The sequence below is a fragment of the Spea bombifrons genome, chromosome 6 (genome assembly GCF_027358695.1).
Source record: "Spea bombifrons isolate aSpeBom1 chromosome 6, aSpeBom1.2.pri, whole genome shotgun sequence".
In the NCBI taxonomy this organism is placed as follows: domain Eukaryota; kingdom Metazoa; phylum Chordata; class Amphibia; order Anura; family Pelobatidae; genus Spea; species Spea bombifrons.
Window position 1 is genome coordinate 14,693,544 of NC_071092.1, and position 25,584 is coordinate 14,719,127.

Genomic DNA, 25,584 nt, shown 5'->3' on the forward strand with positions numbered 1-25,584 from the left:
ACTCACTTTTGTTGCCAAGGTTTAGACATTAATGGCTGTGTACTGAATTATATTTGAGGGGACAGCAAATTTACACTGTTATACAGGCTGCATACTACTTTACATTATAGCAGAGTGACATTTCTTCAGTGTTGAAAAGTCACATGAAAAGTTATAATAAAATATTTACAAAAATGTGAGGGGTGTACTCACTTTTGTGAGATACTGTATATGCGCAGCAGCCAATGTCTTACTTTCAAATAGAAGTATAATTTTCTCAAACACTTAATATATTTTGCTTATATATTTTTTAAATATGGATCACAAAACAAAACACAATAAAAAATATAAACTGTCACAAATGCATTTTTATACATCTTAAGCAGGTTACATAAAACTCACAAGCAAAATAACAGACTGATCCACAATCTGCAAGTAAATATCAATAAAATACATTTTCACGTGTATTTTTTTTTTTTAACAAAATCAACAGTAAAAAAGTACTAAGGGCACTTGGGTATTGTCCATTACTTTGCTGAAATGTTTCCTTCCCATGATGAAACCAGCCACATAGTATCTCTCCACTATTCTCCAATATATTTTCACTATTTTGTCTTTCAACTCCAGAAATTTCAATATTATGTTAGTTCTTTACTAATTTGGAAAATGGTATATTTGGTAAAACGTTATTTGAAAAGCCATTTACCAAGGTCAAGCATGGATGAGCTCCTAATTACTAAAATGAGTAATATTCTCTGAGTTTTAAGACCAATATTGCACCAAAAAGTGAGAAGCACATTTGGAGTAATAAGCAGAAATATTCCTATTCCACTTGTATTTGTAGAAAAAAATGCATTGTCCAATGCTGTGATTGAGACAAGATATGTTTAGAACTGCTCTCCCTCACAAAAATTCCCCCGATGGATGATAATGTTAACATACTGTCAATTCTGTTCAAAGGTGCAAAGTAACACAATTCTGCATATCGATGGTGCTTTAGTAGTTGTTTCATTATTGTTATTAATAAATATAAATATGGTTCTTTAAGTGTTAAGTATCTATGTTGTATGTTGAATGCTTCAAATGCTAATTACATCAATCTGAGTTGCAGAACAATCATCTAGCTTTGGTGAGATAACCTGACAAAGCTTTTTCTTAAAGCAACAGCAGAAAAAACATCACATACCTATTATAACAGTTTGAACAAAAATAACACAGTACAATGAAATTCCCAGCTGTTAGCCCCACTTCCATTACCCAACACTTGTTAATGCTTATTAAATTTTAGTGTCACTCTGTTATGTATTACCGTATTTGCTTGATTATAAGACGACCCTGATTATAAGACGACCCCCCAAAATCTGAATATTAATTTAGGAAAAAAAGAAAAAGCCTGAATATAAGACGACCCTATAGGAAAAAAGTTTTACTAGTAAATATTAATTCATGTAAACTAGTTTTCCATCTTTAATAAAAGCTATGATTGAGAGAAAAAGATTTTGTTTTTATTTCATTTTATTTGCCAACCTGCCCCCAGTTATGCACATTTGCCCCCAGATATGTCTTATACCCCCCTATATTCCACTCTGCCTCCCTGATATGCCTTATACCCCCCTATATGCCACTGTACCCCATGATATTCCTTTTAACCCTCTATATGCCACCGTGCCCCATGATATGCCTTTTACCCCCTATGTGCCAATCTGCTTCCAGATATGCCTTATACACCTAAATGCCACTCTGGCATATAGGGGGTTAAAATGCATATCATGGGGCAGAGTAGCAAATAGGGGGGTATAAAGCATTTCAGAAGGCAGAGTGGCATACAGAGGGTTAAAAGGCATTCTGGAGGTAGAGTGGCACTAAGGGGGTTAAAATGCATATCATGGGGCACTCTGCCCCCATTTAACACTTACCAGTGCTTCTGACTCCCTGGTGTCTAGTGGGGGCAGCGGGTGGATGTCTGTGCGATTTTCATAGGCAACTTCCGCTGCAGCCGGTCCTCTATCATTGAAGCACCAGCAAAAGTACCGGTAGCAGCGGAGGTTGTCTACACGATGTGTCTACACCTTCCCCGGCTGCCAGAGAGGAGATCTTAGTCTCATAGTCAGACCTCTATTTGAGGTCTGATTATAAGACAAGGGGCATTTTTCAGGGCATTTGCTCTGAAAAAAACCTTGTCTTATAATCGAGCAAATACGGTATTCATCTTTACATAGCCTCAACAATGGGATTTGAGACTCCTTGATCTCTGTATGAAAATAATGTGACATTATCCATACCAAATCAAAACATTTGTAGTATACATTTCATGTGGTCAGCATTTAAACAGAACCTCTAATATCCTCAAATACATGGTTAGGGCACGTTAAAATTGCATACTGCTTCTTGGTAAAAGTAAGGGTATTTAACTAGATACATACTTTTCCTATTTAAAAGGCTTAAACTATTGACATTAAAGTGATTCTCCTTTATTACTGAAATCTTGCCAGATTTAGGCAGGTCGTCCCATTTACTTTATTATAATGTGTCTAGATGTATAGTAATTATTTTGGGCAACAATTCTTCAATTTATAAAAAAGTAATTTAATCAATTTAAGATTTTCATAAGAATCATTCCATGGCCCATGGAATCCAAGTTATATTAATTTTTTTAAAAAAATAGGTGCCAGCCACTAAAAGTTGTGCATAAAAGACCTTTTGCCTACCACATAAAATATCAGCATGGTAACCATAGGGCTCATTTGTATTTATTTACTTCCAAATGGTTTTAAAGAAGTCTTAATAATATTCCTGAAAATGTTGGGCAACATAGTCCTGTCATTTGCAAGCAGTCATAGCCTTAAACCAAAACTGTGCAAAAAGTAGAGACTAAATCTAAGATTGCAGGCTTATGTAGTGTAGAGTGTGTTATTTACTGTCATGTCATATACAATTTCCTATATAGTTTTATATTGTGCATTATATTAAAGTATGTTCACATGAAATAGATGTATCTGCCTGATCAAATTAGTTAATTATTCTTTGGAATCAACCATGTATATACCCCTGGGGCTCACCTCCATGGCTGCTGTCCTTACTGCTAAGCTCGGGGATATAACATCACATCCAGAGTAACACAGCATTGCATACCATGGGGCAGTTATTATATTACAGACTCTAGATCAGTGACAGAACTCCCAATTGCACTGCAGGGCGTTGGGGCCTTGGGGGTAGATTTCAGGTGGTGGTGAGAATCCTCCCTTTGCTCACCTTGTTGATACCCATGCATAAAGTGCAATGAGAGTTTCAAAGATCATTCCACTTTTGCATGACCACATTTGCATTTAAATACAAAATCCCTTTATTTTCGGAATGTGATGATATAAAAATGTACTAATTTTAGATGTTCTTGATTGAAATATCCAGATAAGAAAATTCAAGTTTGTGTCTTTAAAGTACAGGCTACATAGACACTGCAATGCCCTTTATGCTGCTGGCAAAGGTCTGACTTTTTCTGCTCAATAAGCAAAGATCACATAGTAGGTAACCTGATGTCCATTATCCCAGGCGTAGAGTAAACGATCCTTTGGGTTGTAATCTATTTGAGTGGTATAGGAGTATTCATTCTCAAAAAGCAATCTTGGAACAATTTGAGTGTTTGTATGTGTATCAAAAGCATATGATATGTTAGCATTCCTTTTATTGTAGCTGTCTACTGCATAAAGTACCCCACAGATGACAAAGCAGTTGCCAAAAAAATCCTTTCTTAGACCGGTTCGCCACGTTGTCTCTTTTTGTGTGGTGAGGTCCACCGAGTTCAGTTTACTAAGAACAATCACTTCTTGTTGGAATCCTTCATCATCGATAGCTGGGTAAATTACCCACAATCCATTTTCATCAACAGCAAAGTCTATGTCTGAATGTCCTCTCCATCGCCATGGAGTAGCCTCTTCATATACCACATCATGGAGCAGGGACCACGCTGCTACATACCTGTGTTTCAAATCATATTTAATAATATTGCGGGTGAATGCCCTGTTGTAGTAGAAAGAACCATTGTACACCACGTGACCAGTGCCAATCCAACTGTATGGAAGCTTGTAGGAATTGCTCCATCTACCTGAAAAAATAATAATTTTTACATTATATATTAAATTAATATAAATTAAATATCCCTTGTCAAATCAAGGATTTCTGTTGCAAAAACAAACATGCAGCATTACAGTTAAGGAAAAAGTTATTTGATCTCCCTGATTTTGTAATTTTAATGATAGGTTTATTTGAACAGTGAAAGACAGAACAACAACAAAAGAAATCCAGAATCACGCATTTCAAATAAGTTATAAATTGATTTGCATTTTACTCAGTGAAATAAGTATTTGACCCCTTTGCAAAACATGACTTAGTACTTGTTGGTAAAACCCTTGTTGGAAATTACAGAGGTCAGACGTTTCTTGTAGTTGGTTACCAGGTTTGCACACATCTCAGGAGGGATTTTGTCCCACTCCTCTTTGCAGATCCTCTCCAATTCATTAAGGTTTCAAGGCTGACGTTTGGCAACTCAAACCTTCAGCAACCTCCACAGATTATCTATGGGATTAAGGTTTGGAGGCTGGCTAGGCCACTTCAGGACCTTAATGTGCTTCTTCTTGAGACACTCCTTTGTTGCTTTGGCCATATGTTTTGGGTCATTGTCGTGCTGGAATATCCATGGCCCATTTTCAATGCTCTGGCTGAGGGAAGGAAGTTCTCACCCAACATTTGACGGTACATGGCCCCATCCATAACCCCTTAGATACGGTGAAGTTGTCCTGTCCTCTTAGCAAAAAAACACCCCCAAAGCATAATGTTTCCTCCTCCATGTTTGATGGTAGTGATGGTGTTCTTGGGGTCATAGGCAGCATTCCTCCTCCTCCAAACACGGCGAGTTGATGCCGAATAGCTTGATTTTGGTCTCATCTGAATCGTTCATTGGCAAACTTCAGACGGGCCTGTACATTTGCTTTCTTGAGCAGGGGGACCTTGCTGGCACTGCAGGATTTCAGTCCTTCACGACGTAGTGTGTTACCAATTGTTTTCTTGGTGACTATGTTGCCTTGAGATCATTATCAAGATCCTCCTGTGTGGGCTGATTCCTCACCATTCTCATGATAATTGAAACTCCATGAGGTGAGATCTTGCATGGAGCCCCAGGCCGAGGGAGATTGACAGTTAATTTGTGTTTCTTGCATTTGCAAATAATCGCACCAACTGTTGTCACCTTCTCACCAAGCTGCTTGGCGATGGTCTTCTAGCCCATTCCAGCTTTGTGTAGGTCTACAATCTTGTCCCTGACATCCTTGGACAGCTCTTTGGTCTTGGCCATGGTGGAGAGTTTGGAATCTGATTGATTGCTTCTGCTCCCAGGTGTCTTTTATACAGGTAACAAACTGAGATTATGAGCACTCCCTTTAAGAGGATGTTCCTAATCTCAGTTTGTTACCTGCACTTCCTTCCCCTTATACCTATGTATATATCCTCACTTTCCTTGTAGCCCTTTCCCATGCAAGAGCTTTCTTTAGTCTATGGGTGTTATTCCTTGTTATTTCCTTTATTTAGAAAAGACAGAGATTGCAAGGAAGGGGAGGGGTGGCCCTGTATGTGTATAATCTAACACAAATTAGTGAGTTAGTTTGTTTGGTTTACTTAAGAATTCACACAATGACTTGTGTAGATGTGATTTATAGACCACCTGGACAAGCAGAGGAGTTATTTAATCTACTAATTAAGGAAATAGTAAAAGTGACATTGAAGGGGGAAGTTATAATTATGTATGAATTGGAAAATCAAAGTAGCTGGTTGTGCCAGGAGTACAGAAATTCTAAACTCCTTACTGGAATTATCTTTAAACAAGTTGAGGAGCCAACTTGTAAGGAGGCCATATTAGTTTTATTATTCACAAATCGAGATTTGGTATCAGATTTTACTGTGGGTGAAAGTATAGAAAAAAACAACTTCTCTACAATTACTCATTATTAGGCATCAGCATTTAGTAATTATAAAAAGCCCAGAGTGAGAAACATAGACAGATCTATAAGATTATACATAAAGAGGCAAATCAAGTTATGTGAGCTTCCAAAGCACATAAAATAGCCCAGTCAATAAAATCTACTATGCTAATTATTTATGTATACCTGCAAATACAGTTTTTGTATGTCTTATTCAGTTGATCAATACCTACAGTGCTGTTTCTATGTGTTTTTTTAAAATCTATACCTTCAGTGCTGAGTTTTCATGTGATTTCCAGTTGATCTATACCTGCAATGCTGGGTTTGTGTGTTCTGTTGATCTATACCTGCAATGCTATGTTTTCATACATTATTATTGTCTACCTGAAAATACAGGGTTTTTGTGTCTTATTCAGTTTAGCTATACGTGCACATGCTGTTTACATGTGTTGTTTATTTGATCTATACCTGAACTACAGGGAGTTAGTAAAATAGAGGTGTGGCTTAGTGAACGTGTGGACAAAGGCACTCAGGGAAAGATTACGGGGAGAGGACCAATCAATGTCACATGTCTCACGTGTCTCTCAGTTGCATCAGGAATATATCATCCTCAAAGTCATCAGCAGTCCTACAGTACCCATCATTTTGGGACTTCCCTAGCTCTGTATCCATAATCCCTACATCCCTGGCAGTCAGGTCAGATTGAGACATAGGGCATCAAAGAAACAGAGACATTGCCTCCACATTGGCCTTACAATTGTGCAATTGAATTTCTGATGGCTATTTTGCCTCCTAAAGGAAAAGTATATTCTCTATTCATACCTAAGAATGAAGCCCTCTCATAAAACATCCAGGACAATCAATACAGGGGATTCATTCAACCCTCCTCTTCTCAGGATGAGTTTTTATCATCTCAGCAAGATCACTGTTAAGAATACATATCTACTACCACTCATATCTGAGTTATACAACCAACTCCAAGGATCCAACTATTTCACTAAATTTGATATTTGTGGATCATATAATCCCGTTCAGATTAAAGACGCGGTATGGCAACTATAAGTACCTGGATAAGCCGTTTGGAGTTTGTCAACTATTATAGGAGATTCATATGTAGTTTCTCCAAAATCACAGCACCTATTATGTCTTACCGTACCTTTACTCTTTAGTCTAACTCTTTAGTCATTTCATAAAGATCACTGACTTTCTTGCATGAAAAATAAAGACGTTACACCTCAGTTTTACCTTGTTTAAAGCTGTCCAAGTTACGAAATTCCACCAAAGTGTTACCATAGTAGTAGTTGGTAACATAAATTTTGTCATCCTTTGCTAGCGGATCCTTCATCCATGCTCCTTCATTACGTCCATAGGTGTTTTGGGTTGTGGGTCCAGAAATAGTAGACAGAGTATCTTTGCATCGCCCTAAAGTTTTTTAAGAAAGGAAAAACATGATACAGTTACGTCAGCCTTTTAAAATTCATTTCATGCTGGGTTTTGGCATCTGCAACATACATTAATTTTTTTTATGATGCTGTTTAAAGATCCTTCTTCCTGCCTTTCACAGGATCACTTTACTGGGTAATGGTTTTAGAACTGTTTTGATTGTAAGTTTTACTATATTTCCTGTTAAAGACAATCTGTTAATCTGTTTAGATTTGATTTAACCTATTTAACTTCAAATGGATAGTGAATTCCAAACAAAAGCAAGCCATGGGAAAATGAAATGCAGACAGCTGGCTAAGCCATTAAAGATCATTGCAAAAAGATTGTAAGGCACACATATGGAGATATGATACTATAAACCTCAAACAAAGCACCCACAACTTGGATATCATTGTATCTAATTCACTTACAGTTTTGGACATCCAAATACATGTGTATGTAAAAACAATATGGCTGCAAGATAATTGGTACATTTGTTGAAATGTGAGATTGAAATTGATAGAAATTGTCCTTTCTAAAAGCATTGTATTCATATAGCCATGTTTATCAATGAGCTGTTATGATGCAAAAGTAACATGTACTGGTGATTTAGCAGTTTGCTTTAAAATTAAGATTAAATTGAGGTAATCTGAAACTATAAGAGATATTTATGGTATGTAGTGGGGATAAGACATGTAAACACAAGTAATGTTTTGAGTAAACTTGTACCAATATAAAAATAAATTAACTTGTCTATGACTTCAGAAAGTAGTCACTTAGGTACTTAGATATTTTCTCTTTATTAGTTTGGGATTAAATATTTTTTTCAGCTTTTTTCACTTTCTATCTACAAATGTATAGGTTATACAAACTAAGAAGGTCCTGTTCAAATTCTCAGCTTTCTCTGAAAAAAAGGCACACCATGTTTCAAAAATGTTCACAGCTTGATAAAAGACCCACAATGACAAGCTTCTCACTGCTAGAATTGAGGGCACGATAAAAAGGGAATATAAGTATGTCCTTACTACTGCAACGTTGTTGTTTTGAAACTGTTATTATTAATGCACGAACATCATTAAATCATTAAAATGTCTGCTACAGATATAAATAGCCTCCTTTAAACTATTAAGGGTATGTAAAAGGGGAAAACAAGGAGTTAGGGTGCTAGTAGAAGTAAGGCTATTACAAACATGCTTTCAAGGTAGAGGACACTTAATGCTAAATCGATGTAAAAGGCAGAATCTCTGAGAATTTAGGAGATTAAGAGATTTACTCCTGTGTGGCACATTGCATTTCTTGAATCTCTGCTTCACATAACAATACTGAGCAAAAACAACCTAGTACATGTCCACATCTGTGTTGTTTCCATAGGGTGATACGGGGTTTTCGCATTCATTCAAAAAGGGGCACAGCGAAAGAAAGCACGGACACGTGAGATCGATCAATTTACCATGCAGATTAGGCACTTAGAAACTACACACAAACAATCTTTCTCTGCCGAGACATATCGGGAGCTAAGGGCCCTACGGGGCAAGCTCTCAGACTTATTACTCGCCCATTACAGAAGGGCTTTCCTTTATAGCCAACGCTTTTTCCACGAACACGGTAACAAATGTGCTCGGCCCACTTAACCGTCGTTCACACATACACAAGATTCGGACGGCGGGTGGCCAGATATCCCCTTTCCCTGCAAAAATTACGGAGGCCTTCCACGCATACTATTCCTCGCTCTATAATATACGTTCCGGGGACCCCCGGGATGCCCAACCTGATGTGCGAGCCCGGTTCACTCAGTACCTGGACCGCACTGTTCACCGAAAGATTACCGCTGAACAGGCTTTCTCCCTGGAGGACCCTTTCTCTGTGGAGGAACTAACTCTGGCGCTATGATCTAGCGAACGGGGTAAATGCGCGGGGCTGGATGGCTTGCCCTTAGGGTACTATAAGACCTTTTCAAAGCGACTGTTTCCTTATCTCATACGAGCTCTTAATTCCATACAAGAGGGCTTCCAGTTGCCACCCCAGGCTTTGGCGGCAACGATTGTTGTTATACCTAAAGATGGCAAGGACCCCAGCTTATGCCAGAGCTACAGGCCCATATCGTTACTTAACGCTGACTTAAAGCTGTTCGCGGAGATGATGGCCCTCAGGCCGACCAGACGGGCTTTGTTCCTCATCGGGAAGCCCGTGACAACACGGTCAAAATACCCAACGTTATTCACAGGGCGCACAGGGAGACTCGTTGGGTCATGCTCCTGTCCACTGGCGCCGAAAAGGCGTTTGACAGGGTGTACTGGGCATTCCTGCGGGCCACCTTGGAACATCAGGGCCTAGGTCCCGCTATGTTGACGTGGATCGAGGCTTTATAGACTAAGCCTACTGCCCGCATTTGGTTACTATTGGGAATGGCACTAGGCAGGGCTGCCCCTTGTCCCCGATGCTATTCGTGCTATCTCTTGAACCCTTCCTGGAGGCTATCAGAGCTAATGCTGACATACAGGGTTTTAGTACAGGGGATGTACAACATAAAGTGGCGGCATATGCCGACGATCTCCTCTTCATTATTACCAACCCTAGTGTCACCCTGCCAAACATTTTGAGTGAGTTTAAACTTTATGGAGCCCTGTTGAACCTAAAGATTAATTATTCCAAATCCGAGATCCTCAACGTATCCATCCCCCCTGAGCAGGTCCCATCGCTTCAGGCTAGTTTCCCTTTTAAGTGGTGCCCGGACCGGATGCAATATTTGGGGGTCTGGTTGACAGCTGATCTTACGTACCTGTATCAGGCAAACTTTGCGCCACTGCTTTCTACCATGACTGAGGATGTCTGCAGATGGGCGCCCCTCTTCCTCTCCTGGATAGGTCGGGTAAATCTGGTCAAAATGAATCTGCTCCCAAGGGCTCTTTACCTGTTCCAAACCCTGCCGATCCGGTTGCCGCGATTATTCTTTGCTACGCTCTGCTCCACTGTAACCAAGTGTATCTGGAGCAACAAGAGCCCAAGACAGAAATTTTCTCTCCCTGATTTTCAAAAATATTACCAGGCTATCCACTTGCTGTGAATTCTTGAATGGAATATCTCGAGCCCGACTGCGAAGCCCTGGGTTAAGCTGGAGCTGGGTGTGTTGAGGGGAAGAGTACTTTACGCTCTGTGGGGTCCTAGGATTGGCTGTGGACTGGCGCGGCATCCCTTGATCTCCGCTACTCTGGTGGTGTGGAGGAGGGTGGGTCAACTGACTCGGTTCTCCACGTCACCCTCTCCCAGGTTGCCCCTCTGGCGGAACCCGGACTTTGCACCGGGACAGGCCAGAGGGAGGTTGGCATTCCTGGGGGTCCCACCGCCTGTCCGCCTGCATACACTTCTGGGGGAGCGGGATATTCTGCCCTTTACAGACTTTCACACACAAGAGACCCCGTCCTGGTTAGACCGTTTCACCTACCATCAACTGTCACGTTATGTGTCCTCCCTCCCGAATCAACACTGTCTGTACAGAGACCTCACGGTCTTTGAGACATTATGCACCCAGACGCGCCTTCCGGTTGGGGTCATCTCCTTGCTCTACAACATGCTACTGTCACAGCTGTCTGCCACGATGCCCTCATTCTGCCGATCTTGGGAGTCCTCCTGTGACGTTTGACTTATGGACACGGACTGGAATAAGCTCTTTACCCTCACCCACCAGAGTTCTAGGGCCACCAAGATGCAAGAGACGAGCATACGAGCATGTCAATTGCAAAATGTAAAAATCATTTACCATACATTTACTGAACGTGGCAAAACCTTTGATTCCACTGAGATGGAAATCTGCACATCCACACGCATATGTGGAGTGTATAAATGATATACAGTTTATTTCTAATGAAAATTGCCTCTGAAAAAACTGGCGAAAACGAACTGCAAAAGTTCTTAAAATTTGTAATGCTTTATCCATTCCGCGCCACGTGTAGCCGTCATTACAAGGCGTTCTGGCGCCATTAAAAGCTGCTTTGGCACTTGTTGATGAGGTAAAGTGGGAAGGGACTGTGTGTAGGAGGGTACATATCAAAGACTGATAGGTAGAAGTAGCCCCCAAAAAATGAGTGAGTGTTGTCTCTTTGATGGTAATGGTTGTGATTGATGGGTCAAACAACCTGTGGGATTTTTTTCCTCCAATCATGTGCCGACACGATTTTAACTTGTCAGTAACAGTAGTTACAGACTGATAAGAGTTGGAGCGTGAAACAGGCTGAGATTGATGCTCACTGTTCACTTACCATACTGCAAGTCAATTGTTTATTTGTGTGCAGAAAATGTACTGTTGTAGGGTTGATTGGAGAAGCTGTAATATACTACTGTAGTGTATTACAGGGATTGCAGCAGATATTTAATCCCCTGTTCCTGAGCTGAGCTTAGTTGATTTCCCAATAATTGATTACTCATTTAAGCTAGTACCAGCCAAACCTGTAATTTGTGGTCAAGTTAATTTTTTTATCATCTATTATCATAGAACCATTCTCTGTAAATCCCAGTAGATCAGCAGTTTCTGAAATACCAAGACCAGCCCGTCTGACACCACCAACCATGCCACCTTCAAAGTCACTTAAATGCCCTTTCTTTCCCATTCTGATGCTAGCTTTGAATTTCAGCAAGCTGTCTTTTGTATGTTGGAAAGGGGCAAGAAGCAAAGAAGGCACAGTCCAGTTGTGTGAGGCCAATGATGGCACAGACTAGCTGTTGAAGTTGGCGATCCCAGGGCAATTTTTGCACCAGGGCCCCGTGGTTTCTAGTTACGCCCCTGTTTGTAAGCATGTGTCATGCAATACTTGTTCTGGCAACACTTTACATCACATAAATGGCATGTTTCATCAGTATATGTACTTTAATGTTGACTGATATTAATTGTATGCTCCTCTTACTGAAAACAAAATAAATATTGAATTAACCCCTTAATGACAAAGCCTGTACATGTACGGGATCAAAATGCATTGTTTTCAATGGGTTTAGGGACCGCCCATTGTCCTTAAGGGGTTAAAAAAAAAATAAAACAAAACTTAGAAGGACTCCTCTAAGACCAATATATTTCCAGAGATTTAGGATTTTCTTAGTTAGTATTTAATAAAACACATATTATTGAAGGCAAATGAATGATATTAAACTGTAAATACTGTTATATATTATTGTTAGTCTTCAACTGAAACATTGTCAATAGAAATATCTTGGATATGTCTGTACTTGGTAAACTTTTTTTGTATCAACCTCACTAAACATGTAACAATAAAATTATGTAAATGCTATGTTAAAACCTGGTGTCTTTATCGTACAGCTATAGAATTAAACTCATCCTTGCTATAGAAGATAATGTTGGTGCTTACCAATAACTTTTCGGACATCATCTTCATCTTCTTTGTTGTCATCAGAATTTGGCGTTGCTCTAGTTGGTTTCTGAAGCTTTAAACTTGTTGTGGGAGCATGTGACTTCATTGGATTGACAGTGTCTGTGTTAACAGATGCAGTAGTGGTTGCCTTCGTAGTAGATGAGGCCCCTGTTAGTGTCTCAGTGGAACCTGTTGTTGTGACCAGTGTCGTAGTAGTTGTTGGCATTTGGGTAGTTGTCGCTTCTTCTGTAGTAACTTGTGATGTAATTATTTTTTCTGTAGCATCTGTCAGCACATCAGATGTTATGGTAGATACTGAGCTAGGAATTGATTCAGGGATTGTGGCTCCTAAGCTTGAAAGTGCAGGTATAGATGTTTGGGTATCTGTTATAACGTCATTTGACGTGAAAGGCATTGTTGATGGAATTGGTTCTTCAGTAGTGCTAGGATTCTGGAATTTGTGTTTTATCAGTTGGTCTTCAATCAGCATATCTATTGCATTATCTCCACTGAAAAAGTCATCATCTGTCACAGAAGCAGATTTAAAATGTTAAATCTCCACATAAGACAGTAGAAATACACCGATGCATGATACCATACAAGTTATATAGTACCGTATTTTCCGGCGTATAAGACGACCCCCAACTTTTCCAGTTAAAATATAGAGTTTGGGCTATACTCGCCGTATAAGACTACCCCTCTACCCAGTATACAACAACCAGCCAATCACAGCAAGCGATGTACCTTACTGGTGATTGGCTGGTTGTTGTATACAAAGCCTGCTTGGATTGGGTGGGTCAGCTCTCCCTAACATATGCCTGACCACACACACACATGTATAGACATACACTGCCCTCACACACCCCTTCCTTTACACACATATACACGTACACACCAGCTTACAAACACACATACACACATACACTGCCCATACACAGACATATACATACATACACTGCCCTTACACACCCAAACATATATATATATATATATATATATATATCTACACATACTAACATACGCCTGTCCATACATACACATTTATACACTGCCCTCACCACACACCCCTGCCTTTACACACACTGTCACTCTGTGTGTGTGTCCTCCGAGATATGCTGCCACTCTGTGTCTCCCCCCGAGATATGCTGCCACTCTGTGTCCCCCCGAGATATACTGCCACTCTGTGTCCCCCCCGAGATGTGCCCCCCTCCCCTAGACTTACCAGTGCAGACTCCCGGAGTCCCGGGTGTCATGCAGGGCCGGCAGGGGACATCTATTCTACACAGAACGGTATACAACGGTATACCGTTCTGCACTGGTAAGGAGGATTGTTAAAGCTTACCGCGCAGACATTCACCGGCGAGCGTAAACAACCTCCGCTGCCGGCACGTCTGCACGATGTGCTTTAACAATTGTTAAAGCACACCGAGCAGACGTGCCGGCAGCGGGGGTTTACGCGCATCGCCGCTGCCGGTGAACGTCTGCGCGATGCGCTTAGACAACCTCCACGTGGAAAGTGCCGGCAGGGGAGGCTGTCTGAGCGTATCGGAGAGTAGGATGCAGATCCCCTGCACCGTTGCGGGGGATTAGTATCCTAACCCTGCCAGACCTTGAGCTCCCTAATGTTGGGCTAGTTAGAGGGAGGTCGTGATCTCCCCAACCAGCCCTGCTCATCGGGCGCCCGCTGATCAGGGCTAGTTGGGGAGATCACGATCTTGCACCTACCTCGGCGGGGCCCTGAAGACCGGCCCAGGGGAGGCAGCTTCTCCGCTCGCGTCTCCTCTAGAGATTCGTGATTCTCCAGTCCGGCTCGGTAAGTTTCAGTACCCGGCGTATAAGACGACCCCCGACTTTTGATTAGATTTTCACGGGTTAAAAAGTCGTCTTATACGCCGGAAAATACGGTACGTCATATTTTTTTTAAATATGTGACAAAAAAACCTAGATGTAATCAAAGATCTCTTCATTTATCACACTGTTTTTCAACTGAAATTTCAATGGTTGGATGGAAGGTTATTGAGTAAGAAGTTCTGCAAAATGTTCTTGATTTTTGCGTCATCATTGCTGAATGAATGTTTTCTGGTGGCACTAATACAGATTTATTGATACTGCCGAGCAATTTCCTGTTCAAATTCTGTATATATATATATATATATGAAGAAGATGTCTTTGGCTAGGCACTAAATCAGTTCATTGCCTACTGCACACAGTTCAGGAATTTCTAATTCATTTCGGTCACTTAGAGAAAGGAGAGATTGTAGAGAAACACACCCAATTTGATAATAAAAAAGACAATTGTGGTACAACATCCCAGGGCTTACACCAATATGAAGAGCCAATAGAGCAACCTTGATAAACACATTGTGCGGAAACATTGGGGGATCTCCATGATACAGTCTTTTCACGGGTATTGCTTTTCTATTGTCATATATGGCTATTTTTATGAGTATATGTTTTCTTTATGTACATGTTTGTATACCATTATTTTATTTTTGTATATCTTATCTTATCCTTTTCACTTTGGTCACATGTGGTCTTCACATTTCTTTTTTTTTCCACTATGGTTATGGGATATATTTATCTTCTAGTGTAACCATAATATTTCCATGCTATTCTGCAACTTCTTTTACTGTTAAAAAACTCAACTGCATTGTTCCAAACTGTTACAGGAAATTATATGAAAGTCCTACCATATAACAGTGCAACTTAAAGTGGTGAATGCCCATATTTTACAATATTTACAGAAATTATGTGCTTTATTTTGTTGTTTACAGAAAAGATAAAATCACTTACGCTGTTCTTCTAGGTCATCTTCAGGGACTTTGGCCTTGTAAAATGTGAGTCCCCGAATGACAGATGGGTTTGGAGCAGGCTTTGGCCTCACCTCAAACTGTCTATGCGAAAGTGGCCTCCTCTTTACTTGCTGTGGTGGTGCATAGGCTCTTGGCTTTGTGCTCTCTGTTTTTAATTGCTCATCTTTCAAAAATCTTTCCTCATATTTGTCCTTTATGGAAAACAATGTTTCAATATATTCGTTTAGTGGACAACCAACACAAATACTAATGTAACATTTTACTTAGAATAGCATGCCATGTGAAATAAATGAGCAATGCTTACTAATCTTTAGAACTGAGAACAGCAAAATTGATACACACTGTTTGCACTTCTTCTATATTTTACCCCACCACACGCAAAAACAATCAGCTTTCATCACAATAATTACTACATGAATTTATAAGACACATTATTAATAATTATAAATGTATCCAAATTAGCATTTTACTTCCACTGTAGGTGTATAAACTGGTTGGTTTTCAAAGATTTATACAAATAAATACAGCAATTATGTGCATGTATTTTATGACGCTGTCTAATTTGACCTATGATCAAAACTATTTTCAAAACATAAATAACAGCATGTTCATTTGTCACTGGTTTTCCAAACAGTATTATGATGTGCCAGTTGCTTCTTACATTATTAGATGTTGTTGGAAATAATTATACCTAGTGTTCTGTAAACTAAAATGATGCAATATTTGAGCATTTCAAACTAAAAGGAAATTAAATAAGTAAACTATTGGAATAATTCACCAGTGAGAGAAGATGTAATCACTTCAAATTATTGAACAAACCATCATCCTCACAACACACTCCTGAAACAAATTTCTCCTCCACCAAAGTAATGGCTTTGGTCATCTCGCCATTACTCTCTCTCACTGGCCTTTTTTTCTGAACAGGAAAGATCCGTCTCTAGGCTCATGAAAGGTCATGAAAGCTTATGCAACTCCAAAACTTCTATGAATATTCTGGCCCACTGGATGATGGAACCATGAATTCAGCTCTCTACCAGAAAATCCTGAAGGAGAATGTCTAGGTGTCAGTTTGTGTCATAAAGCTCAAGCACAGTTTGGTTATGCAGCAAGACAATGATCTGAGGCACACAAGCAAGTCCACCTCTAAATGGCCGAAAATAAACAACACACAAGTTCTGGAGTGGCCTAGTCAGTGTAGGTTAGTTTTTTTTTTTTATAATGGATCGTGTACATCTTTCCAACCAGTATCTAAAGTCGTACCTGATGCTGAAGACGACCAAGACATGGTACAAAAAGGTGGCCATCTACCTCACTCAGTTTGCCATGTACAACATGTATGTGCTGCACAAGAAATGTGGAACTGTGAAGATCTACACCTTGCTAGAATTCCAAATGAAAATCCCAAGGAATATCCTCTTTGACGATGCCAACATTAGGGACCAAATGTGCAAGATGAAAATGTCCTGCGTCTTACTGGCAGGCATTTTCCTTGCAAAATCACTCCTGCTGATGCCAAACAGAAGCTTCAAAAAATGTATTTTTTACATTCATTTAGGGTGAGCCACAAGCGGAAAATGATTTTTAATTGGCACAATTCCATATGTGCCAATTTGAAAAACCCAATAAATACATATGCATGTGAGTTATTTCTGTAATGTGGAGATGCGTTTGAACAATTTAGACTGTATTTCTCTGCTATAACAGATAACCTGTGCAAAAAATATAAGCGACATAGAAGTGTTGGTGAAAAAAGCACAGGAAATTATTGCTATGTATGACTTTGGCAGTGACTGATGGCTAAATAGCTGCATGAAAAATTATCCTGATGAAATACTGTTTATGGGAACATGTTATCCTGAAGGATTGCTAAGCTGCTTCATAGAAAGCATGGACCTACGCAAAACAATCTGATCCAATATACCGGTGTTCCAACTTGTGACCTGTAATGTACATAAAGTCAAAAACCTATGCATGTGGGGTATTTCTGCAATCTGCAGATGCAGCTGGACAATTTAGTCTGGATTTCTGTACCATAACACATAACCTGTGCAAGAAACCCTAAGCAACACAGACATCTTGGTGACAAAAACACAGGAAATTATTTCTATGGCTAACTTTGAGAGAGATTTTTGTCCAAACAGCTGCATGAAGACTGTCCAAATGCCCCCAATTAGATACTCTGAGTTGTCTGCTTTACAGAAATATATACATTTAGGGGGGTTGCTAAAAAGGCCCAAACGAGTAGGCCTGTACATGCCAGTACAGCAAAATGTGAAAATTTTAAGTTTGGAATCAGTGACACGTATGTTCAAGGTGAGAACTGCATTGTCCAGAAAACCACAACAAACCTATGCATGTGAGGAATTTCTGGAGATGCAATGAACAATCTAGGCTGGATTTCTCTGCCATAACACATAACCTGTGACAAAGGACATTATTTCTGACCAACTTTGGCAGTGATTAGTGGCCAAACAGCTGCTTAACTAAATAATAAATAACAAATGCATCATTATGGAACAGAAAAAAATATATTATGCCACTACATTAGAAGAGTCTGCACAAGTCTTGAACTGTAGCACCTGGCAAAAATATGAAAATATAAAAAATTAGGTGTTGCTGGTATTTTCAGAAAGAGGAGTTAGGGACATAAAGTGGGGTAGTGGTCATACATTTACTTTGGTATACAAACCAGACAACTTTGAACACATGTTTATTTGTTTTCACAATGGTTCTTTATGTAGTTGTTTAAAAGCAATTTTGTAATTCTGCACCTAGCATACTATAAATAAAATAGTTTATATAACACCTCTGCACAACATAACACCTCTGAAGTGTGTCTATTTTATTTATGGATTATGCAATAGTTTAGCTTGAATGACGCATATTTTTAAGGGTACCCTTCACTTTTTCCAAAGTTGCATCAACAGAGCACTGAAAATACTGTGATTACTATTTCTCAAAAGATTGGATACGTACTGAAATGATCTACAAAATACAGTAGGGATGGGTGAGTTGCTCAAAGTGAAGTGGGCTTTTTTCCCCTGGAAGGCTTTCCAATTGTCATACTTTTGCTATTGTTATATTTAAGAGACAATTGTATAGCTTTACCGAAGCTTGGCCAAAGTGTGGTCATATGCCAACCCTGTATCAGTTAACACTAGCTGAAAGGCTAAATCAATTACAGCTTGCACAATCCTGTCTTGTGCCTGGTATAACTTTTGCACTACAACCACAATGAGCACCTGCACCCACCCTTAGGGTGGGCCAGTGCAGTGTTGACTGGTCAGGATGGACCAATTGTGTTTTTTTTATAAACTCTGCTTTAAGAATTTAGACTGACCTAGGATGCACTAGCCCACATCTGATGCGTTACCTAGAGAAACCTATATATACAATATTAAGAACACGCTATGCAATTCATGGATAAATAGTGTTTCCAATGACATCAGTGATATAAAAAAAAAAGCCTCATTTAATTTTTCTTCATGTATTCTTTTTATTCTTTCATTTTGTTTACGAGTAAAGGGTGTTCTCAGTTGGAAGTGTCTGTAATGTCAGAATTACAGATCACAATACATCAACTAGCAGCGTAACCTTTTTGTAACAGCAATGACTACCATGGTAGTAAGCAGCCGTATTAGGCTGATGGCTGCCTTGGATTGTTTTTTGTCTGTTTTGGTTTTAACCTAATCTTGCTCAAAGGGAAGCTGCCATTTGACCACAGGATGGTTAGCAGCATCAGTTGTTCCTTAGCAGGTCTAAACATTAGGTAAATACAATTTCAGATAAACAACAGCACATGACATATTACATGATTTAACAAAATAAACCCAAAATAGTGAAGCCATGTGTGAAAAACTATGAACACTCTTACTGCTTCCATAGGAAGGAATTCTCTTGATTAATTGATCATCAGCAATTGTGACCAATTCTACAAAAGCTAATGTTTTAGCCGTTTGCTGGTCTAAAGCATTCAGGTGTGCGTTACCACAATGCCAAGGAGGAAAGACATCAGCAATGATCTTAGAAAAACAACTATTTCTGCCCATTAATCTGGGAAGGGTTATAAGGTAATTTCAAAACAATTTAAAGTCAATCATTCTACAGTGAGAATGATTATTCAAAAGTGGAAAACATTCAAGACAGTTGCCAATCTTCCTAGCAAATTCACCCCAAGGTCAGACCGTGCAATGCTCAGAGGAATCACATAAAAAACAAGAGCTACATCTCAGACTCTAAAGATGTTAGGGACCAGGAACCAGAAAAAAACATTTGTTGAATAAACAAAAAAGTAGCAGCAATAGTAACAGTAGTAACATGTGTGGGAATGTGAAGTATCTCCATCCTAATAGGCATGACAAAGTGTTAGCTTCTGATACATAATTAATGTGGCTAGATGGTACTAAATGGTTAAAGCTGTGTTAGTATTTACAGTTATTCTTTGATTATACAGATATGCTTTGCATCTAATAAAGGTTACATAAGACCCTAACATATTAGTCTGTGATTATTGTGTAAAATTCTGGGAACTGCTAAAAAACTACTCACAACTATGCACTAAGTTAGTAACTGTTGCCAGAATTGTAGTTTACAGATTCATTAGGGTTTCTTCTTTCAGAAAGCACATGTTTTATGAGGCTATTTTGTTACTGCAAGGCAGTTTGGCCATCTACACCATATTTGTTATAGTCATGAAAATGTCAGATTCGACATCTGTTGGCCATTGATGTTAATTTGTGTTTTAAGGAATAGAAGTTGTTTTGAATCTACAATAATTATTGCCAATGTACTTTGGAAATTCAATACATTTGGTTGGTTTTGTAATAATGTGATCTGTAAATAAGATCCTTACAAATAAATGCATATAGTGTGCCACAGGAGCCTCAACTGACCTGGATCAGGACGTTATATAGGTACACTAGTCTCATCTGTATCTAGTATCTGTTTTTGCTTCACAGAAACTGGTCTTTCCATTTCCCATAAAACATGTTTTTCCTAGAGCTTACTTCTGGGCCCTCATTACCTAATGTAACGGCTTGTCTTTAATAGTCTGTCAATTCTAGTTTTGTCATACCCAATGAATACATGTACTTGTATAACGCTCTATGTAAATTGTTGGTGCTATAAATTAAAGGTGATAATAATTTCAGCACTGGCTTGTCATGAGCATTTGGCCCAGTAGTGTAAGGGACTGAATCCAGCCGCCACCAGTCTGTCTCATTAATCCAGACTGGATTCAGTCCTTAACAGTTCCAGATTGTAGAAAAGGCCAAACAGTTGTATTTAACATATACTTTAGCACCCAGATCCATTTCCACTTAATTTACAGAGATTAATTTTTGCCTCTTATTTTACTGCATTTTATACTTCCAGCTTTCATAATTGAAAAAAAATAGAAAGAACAGCTGGCTTCCAGGTGAGAATGTTCTAAACATATATATTACAGGACTTTATATACACTTGAAATACATTTTTTTTTTTAAATTATCTTTATATTGTGCAGTTTCAGTAGTTTCACCAACCATTAGTAAGTAAAGCTATGCTGGATAAAAAAAAATCACAGATTTTATGTAATGACTACTCATAGCAGTCAAATGGTATTTATGAATTCCTAATGGATGCTGAAAAAGTGGCAAAGTCATCTGTACATAAAAACCATTATCCATGAAAAGGCATTTGCTGAACTGTTCAAAACAAGCCTAGTCCTAAACAGAAAAGGATAACTGAACAACAGTTTTATCATAGCCACCATAAAATAAGTCAGGGGAAAGACAAAGTGACCTCTTGCCTCTTGGTCTGAGGAGTCAATTCTGGCAACAGCCTGTTCCCCACATGGGTCCCAGGGACTTCAATACGTGTAGGCTTGTTATGTCTGTGAGCAAATATGCATACATTTGATAATGGGGCCATTCATTAGTATATGTTCATAATCCACCCCAACAATTCAAATCAGCTGCCTAAGTCAAACAATAACAATATCATCAGCTTTCAAATGAGGGCTGCATACTGATTGGACCAGATTGGACTAATGAAACCTTGGAAAAATATTTTGTAGATGTATCTGCTAATTTACTATGGATCATAGTCAGCAACATATTTAAGTAAGGCAGTTCCCTAGGCCTGACCCAAGGAAGAGACCCCAACTGCTGCCTTGGTAACTTCCTTACTGCTTAGTGCCAGGATATAACATCATACAGAGACTGGTACTGAATAGTACAGTCTGTCTCCACTGTAACCTGTCCACTGAGCCTGATCACCTAAAAGGGCAACCTGCCCTGGTTTAGTGGCAGAGGGGCTGCCACCCTAGGATTGGGCCTAGGCAGGAACACGTCACACATGAAAGTGTGTAAGTGGTAGTTAAAACATGCGGTCAGTAAAAATTACAGCTGGTTGCTTAGGATACAATAACACTCTAATATAATCCAATTATCTCTATGTGTGTGATATTTGGTCATGATCTTACACAGTATTAAGGAAAGATAGTAAAAATATACCATAAAGATAAAGTGTGACTGGAATTTCCATCTGTTTAAACTTACATGTTTATGAGCGTAGGCTGCCGCTGCATCTCTCTGCAAGATCTTGCCCAGATCAGAAAGGTTATCATTGGATGTTTTTGTGCAATTCTTTTCTTTTTTATTCATCTCAGTCAGTATTTCATCCACACTATCTTTGATTTGCTCTTGTTCTTTGGTGAGATTCTTTGAAATCACCTGCATTACAGAAACAATAAAAACATCAAATGCAACGTGTCTAATACTTACAGTAGGGTCCTCTTTTTATTTTAAAGGAATCATTTAGTTTAGAAGTTTAACTTCGCTGACAGCCTTTCATGGTTTATCAATTCAATATTGTCACTCCTGTGTAAGCAATAAACATGAAATATGCCCTATTGGGCTTTTGTTTTAAAGAAACATTTCTACAATAGGCTAGTTATTGTAAGGTAGTTGTGGGCTAGGAATTGCATTAGATTGTCTAACTGCATGAAGAACTGCTACATGTTGAGGCATTAGCCCAAATGTCTAGTTATGTCACCATCAGCATACCAAGACATTTTGGCCAATGCTATGCTTCCAACTTTGTGGGAACAGTGTGGGGAAGGTTCTTTCCTATTCTAGAATGACTGTGCCCCAGCGCATAAAGCAAGGTCTATAAGGACATGGTTGGATGAGTTTGGTGTCAAAGAACTTGACTGACGCACACAGAGCCCTGACCTCAACCTCATTGAACACCTTTTCTGATGAACTGAGAATAAGATAAGGTTTATTGTGCAACTTGGGCTAGTTCAATAAAGAATAGTTGCTTACTCATGAGGTGTATGCAAATAAACTCAGTTTTTGTATGTCGGTAGACACAACACAAATTTTCTAATAGATTAGCCACTTACCTCTTCAAGCTTCTCAACACGGCCAACAATTTTGGTTGTAACTGTGTGCAACTTCAAGAGATCTAATCCGTAAAAAGCTCCTTCCAACATTTCTATAATGGTCGAAAGCTGTAACAAATCAAAAAAGTGTTCCAGTTATATATTGGGGACTGCAAAACAATTGAACACAATTCTGCTTGCAACTAATACGTGGTGTACGTTGCAGGTTAGGGAAAAGCGGCAATTTGAATCTAATCTTCTTAATTGTTAGGCAGGACCAATGCTTGTAAGTTGCTACAAGGACATACAGCTGAATTGGTTCATTCTTTTAGTTTTAATATAAGTAGTTTATTTACATATTGTGCAGGTCAACTCCTTATTTCAGTGATGGGGTTATCATCAATGTGACTTAATTCAGCTGTATACCATACTGGTTTAGAGGGTTTTACATTTACAATGCCATTCAGAATTTACATTAATGATCATTTTCTATAATATATCTAAAGTATTGCAACATATATTGTCCACCCATTGGTCAAATGTGCTACTCAATACTCTACTATTTAAATGTAAACATATACCATAAACATTAACAATTTAAACTAGGTTTCAAGCATCCTCTTATCCTCCTACCCATTTAATGTTTCATACTTAATTTTTTGAGCAGTGTAGTTGGCATAATTGGTTACATTTTATGCTAGAGCTATTATTACACACCAAAAATAATGCTAATGCTAAATATATTTACAGAAAAGTTTGAAAAAAGTGTTGATGAGTTAAACACAAAAAAGTTGTAAGAAAGAATGGCCGTACAAGTTGGGTTCTGAAGAGCACTGAAAGATGGAACCTGTAGTTATGTATTTGGTTTTTTTTGTTTGTTTATATTTACCCTTTTATTGAGGTTTGTGTTTCATGACATGTCTTTGTTTTTGTGATACAAATCATAATTTGCTCCTAAATGGAATATGGCCACATTGATGGGCTCTGTAAATATCTGCAGACATCATCTATAATTATAATTTATAGCCGAATAACTTAATATTTCTCTTTAACTACCTCTAAACAGTGCAATGAAAACTTTGAAAATTTTACACCATCTGTTGGAAACTGAAAAGCCATTTGCTTTCCCCTTATTAAGTGGCATGGTGCAAAGCTACTGTACTAGAGCTGGAAACTCTGGTGTCATATGTAATGTAGATGTAAAGCTGGACTGCACTTATGATGGTTTTTGTTTCCAGCAATGTGCTCTGTGATGCTGGCGCTACTGATTTTTAAAACTTGAAGTTGGCACTATTTGTCATTTAAATAAACTTGATTTCCAAATTCACACACATGGTCATGTTCTGTGTGATAAACACTTAAACTCCTCACCATGGCACACATACAGGTAAAAGGCATCATCAACACAGTTTGGGGTTACACCACTTGCAAGCTCTGCATCTCCCAAAAGTACTTTGCGCCACTATATAACCTTTGCTTTTAACAACTCCCAAACTGCATGCTCAGTGAATTCTCTATTTGCAGAACAGATTTGATGAGTTCCCTTGAGGTAAAGTATCAACCAAATTCATTGGAGAGCCAACTTAGGAGCACAGGTAACGGCATACCATGCTTTCAGGGTGGCTTTGAATTTAGCAAATGAGACTCATACTCATTTTTATTCCTTTACAAGACCCATTTAAATACTTGACATATTCAGAAATGATCATCTCTGTTGCATTTCTTGGCCAAACCACGTTCTCCTCGGTCAATAACAGCCTAAGTGTTATAATTCCCTGACATATAAGTTTTAATAGGTCAAGTTATTGTGTATCTTACCTTAAAGTCATTATTCTCTGTTTCTCTAAGTTTCTTCAGGCGGAAATCACCCTCACAAGGGTTTAGCGCAGATGGTGGTGCAACACAAGCACACTTGCAGTCTGGTCCTGATGTGATGGTTTCCACTGTATAGTAGTCATCTGCTGGTAAGTGGCTATTTCTGGCTCTTTCACATGAGTCTCTATTCAACGGTTTCACTACACATTTGCACTTGCAGTTAGTTCCCTCTGATATGGCCTTCACCTTGTCATAGTCCCCCAGTAACTATTTAGAAACATGGAAAAAAGTAATTAGGAAATTTAGTAACAAACAAAAGCTAACTTGCACCAAACAAAGGTTAAACCAAATCCAAATATAGGACAAATAGTACCTTTTTTTGTATTCTATATACTTTTCTGTGAACGTGATTCCTAACATTTCACATCCCCCATATGGGATGCTTTTGTTTTGGGCATTTGTTTAGAGGTGTTGCTAGAGGAGAGGGCTTATGACACCAAACATTTTTGATTTTATTTTTTAAGATAGCATTGAAACCCTATCTTTCCATGTACCAATGTGTAGTGTCTCTAGTGGGGAAAAAAAACCATGTGTGGCTCACATCTACATACATTAAAAATTAGTTACAAATTTGTGATATTAATCTGGTGTTGGATGAGATCACAATTGCTTTTTTTTTTTCTTTCCTTTTTGTGCAGATACTGTGTTAATATCATATATTTTTTTAAATGCAGGGAGATACTATTAGATTTCATGACAGTAGCAGTGCTTAAACATCAAGATGCACTAGAAGGACTCCCAAGGAGCAAGCATAGAAATATCTTTTCCATTGTGTTCAACAGAGGATTCTGTATCCAAGACGC

General features: G+C 38.8%; 1 protein-coding gene across 1 annotated transcript in view; it reads right to left on the reverse strand.

Moving 5' to 3' along the window:
- Positions 1-2,996: 2,996 nt before the first annotated feature.
- The window catches only part of OLFML2B (olfactomedin like 2B), a 38,346-nt gene continuing 15,758 nt past the window's right edge, over positions 2,997-25,584 (reverse strand). The window contains exons 2-8 of the mRNA XM_053470184.1: positions 24,725-24,988; positions 22,928-23,035; positions 22,080-22,253; positions 15,521-15,731; positions 12,725-13,252; positions 7,194-7,370; positions 2,997-4,081 (exon numbers count right to left, since the gene is read on the reverse strand). Coding sequence (XP_053326159.1) covers positions 3,480-4,081; positions 7,194-7,370; positions 12,725-13,252; positions 15,521-15,731; positions 22,080-22,253; positions 22,928-23,035; positions 24,725-24,988 — 2,064 coding nt within the window. The 3' untranslated portion in view covers positions 2,997-3,479. The remainder of the gene's footprint in view (positions 4,082-7,193; positions 7,371-12,724; positions 13,253-15,520; positions 15,732-22,079; positions 22,254-22,927; positions 23,036-24,724; positions 24,989-25,584) is intronic.